Source organism: Carlito syrichta, unplaced genomic scaffold, assembly GCF_000164805.1.
Source record: "Carlito syrichta isolate Samal-C Ts95f unplaced genomic scaffold, Tarsius_syrichta-2.0.1 Scaffold306891, whole genome shotgun sequence".
Taxonomy (NCBI): Eukaryota; Metazoa; Chordata; class Mammalia; order Primates; family Tarsiidae; genus Carlito; species Carlito syrichta.
The window spans coordinates 575,348-578,272 of NW_007250987.1; the positions used below are offsets into that span (position 1 = coordinate 575,348).

Consider the following 2,925-nt stretch of genomic DNA (forward strand, 5'->3'; position numbering starts at 1 on the left):
TTTTTTTTGAGTCAGAGTCTTACTCTGTCACCCAGGTTGGAGGGCAGTGGCACAGTCCCAGCCACTGCAGCCTCGACCTGCTAGGCTCAGGTGATCTTTTCACCTCAGCCTTACAAGTAGCTGGAACTACAGGCACACAACACCATGCCCAGCTAATTTTCTGATTTATTGTAGAGATGAGATCCCGCCAAGTTGTCCAGGCTGGTCTCAAACCTGTGGGCTCAGGCAAGCCTCTCACCTCAGCCTCTCAAAGTACTGGGATAGGAGGCGTGAGCCACTGTGCCCAGCCGGCCAACTTCCTTTTTTATTCAGTAGTCCCAACATACCTACCAAAGAGCTTAAAATTATTATCTAAGGTAATAAAATGTAGGAAATGCTACTTTCCAGAATGCATGACAGGCTTCACTAATATATCACCAGTACTGTGAAGCACAAATGATATTCTGTAAATGTATGGGTTCACATCAGGAAACTCCAATAAGTCTTTACTCAATCTTTTTGTAAATATTAAAAATATATTTATTGCCTAAAAAGAAAATGTCTAGAAGTGTTCTTAAAGACTTGCAGAGGTCTAATAATTACCTATCCGAAGTCTCCCAAGATACTGTAAAAATTATCATCAAAATAACAATTTACATAACTGATTTTATACTTTTCAGGCTACTAACATAATGAAATTGTTACTATTAGTGGTATATTGAAGAGAATGAAGATAATACGGTCTAGACAAGTGAATTTTAAAGACTTTAAGTAAATATGAACTCTTTCAAACAGGTATACATTGTATAACTTAAACTGAGAAACTTACATACCATGGCCACATTACTATCCAACTGTTGTGATTTCCAGTGACTTCTATGTTTGTTCACACTCTAGAGAAAGAAAAGTTAGACAGTGCTATTCAGAAAATGAATAACTGAAGTCAGTTTCTTCACAAAATATTAACTACCTAAAATTTGGAAATTAGCTGGGCTCGGTGGCTCAGCCTGTAATCTCGCGCCTTTGGGAGGCTGAGGTGAGTGGATTGCCTGAGCCCATGGGTTCGCGACCCGCCTGGGCAGTGAGACCTCATCTCTACAATAAATAAAAAACATCAGCTGGGCGTGGTAGCGCATGCCTGTAATTCCGGCTACTTGGAAGGCTGAGGTGGAAGGATCGCCGGAGCCCAGCAGGTTGAGGCTGCGGTGGGCGGCAGCGGCGGCCGGCAGCGGCCACTGCACTCCAGCCTGGGCGACAGAGTGAGACTCCAACTCAAAAACAAACAAACAAACAAACAAAAAAACTTGGAAATTTTGTTTCAAACTATATTGTATAATGATTATAATAATAATTTGATAAGCAATTTTTTTGTATGTTTGAATTATAAATCTTATTTTTCCAATTATAGTCTAAGGACCAAATAAATCTTAAGAGGAGCTTACTTTAATTAAATTTGATACTTACCTGTCGAACAGTTGAAAACTGTGCTACTTGTTGCTGTTGCCACTGAAGTGTAGGGGAATAACCTTCAGGGGCAGGCTGGCATCCTGAAAGCTAAAGACCAGTTCATGTTAGAATCAATGTTAGGATTATAACTAGAATCTCATGTCTTTGCAAGGGAAAAGTAAAACCAAGATGAAGGTGAATAATAAAGAAAATAATTAGGAATATGCAGGCAGGGGGTGGCAGCTCACACCTGTAATCCCAGCACTTTGGGAGGCTGAGGTGGGGGGACTGCCTGAGCTCAGGAATTCAAGACCAGCCTGGGCAACATGGCGAGACCTCGTCTCTATAAAATAAAAAAAACTAGCTGGGTGTGGTGGCAGGTGCCTGTAGTTCTAGCTGCTTGGAAGGCTGAGGTGGAAGGATCACTTGAGCCCAGCAGGTTGAGGCTGTGGTAGCCGGGAGCATGCCACTGAACTCCAGCCTGGGCAACAGAGTGAGACTCTGATTAAGAAAAAAGAAAAGAAAAGACTAAGACTATACAAGAAAAATAAAGTACTTTTTGCCTACACAAAAAAGTGGGCATTTCACTTTCTACTTATGTTCCACTTAAAAACACTAGGGAATTATCCTTAGTTATTTTAATAAGAGAAGTAAGGAATGGTTTATGGCTGGAGTTTCTATGGAATCTAAATGACATAAGCCCTAAAGATATAAATCTAGTCCTACCTTCCTAAGACAGCAAAACAGAAACAAAAACAGAAAGAGTAAGTTCTGGTGGGGCACGATGGCGCACACCTAGAATCCCAGTACTTTGGGTGGCCAAGGTGAGAGGATTGCCTGAGTCCACTGGTTCGAGACCAGCCTGGGCAACTTGGTGAGGCCTCATCTCTATAATCAATCAAAAAATTAACCAGGTGTAGTTGTGTGCGAGACCTCATTTCTATAATCAATCAAAAAATTAACCAGGTATGGTTGTAGTTCCAGCTACTTGGAAGACTGAGGTGAAGGATCACCTAAGCCCAGAAGGTCAAGGCTGCAGTGGCCGTAAGCAAACCACTGCACTCCAGCCTGGGTGACACAGTAAGACTTCAACTAAAAAAAAAAAGAAAAAAAAAAGAAAAAAAAAAGTAAATTCTAGTGTTCTATAGCACAGCAGGAGGACTATAGTTAACAATAATTTATTATATATTTCAAATAGCTAGAAAGAAATATTTGAAATGTTTCTAACACTAAGAAATTACAAATGTTTGAGGTGATGGATATCCTCATTAGGTTGTACCCATGTCTCAAAATATCACATGTACTTCATAAATGTGTGTAAGTATTAGGTACTTATAAAATTAAAAAAAGAATGGACAAACTGTTCTCAAATAGACACTTTACTTTTTTTTTTGAGTTGGAGTCTCACTCCGTCGCCTAGACTGGAATGCAGTGGACGCTCCGGCCACCGCAGCCTTGACCTGCTGGGCTCCGGCAATCCTTCCACCTCAGCCTTCCAAG

The 2,925-nt window shown here is 40.9% G+C and overlaps 1 protein-coding gene across 3 annotated transcripts in view; it reads right to left on the minus strand.

Moving 5' to 3' along the window:
- The window catches only part of GEMIN2 (gem nuclear organelle associated protein 2), a 24,646-nt gene that overhangs the window by 19,604 nt on the left and 2,117 nt on the right, over positions 1–2,925 (minus strand). For all 3 annotated transcript variants that reach the window (XM_021715241.1, XM_021715242.1, XM_008063516.2), the window contains exons 3-4: positions 1,444–1,533; positions 813–872 (exon numbers count right to left, since the gene is read on the minus strand). In XM_021715241.1, the coding sequence (XP_021570916.1) occupies positions 813–872; positions 1,444–1,533 (150 nt within the window). The remainder of the gene's footprint in view (positions 1–812; positions 873–1,443; positions 1,534–2,925) is intronic.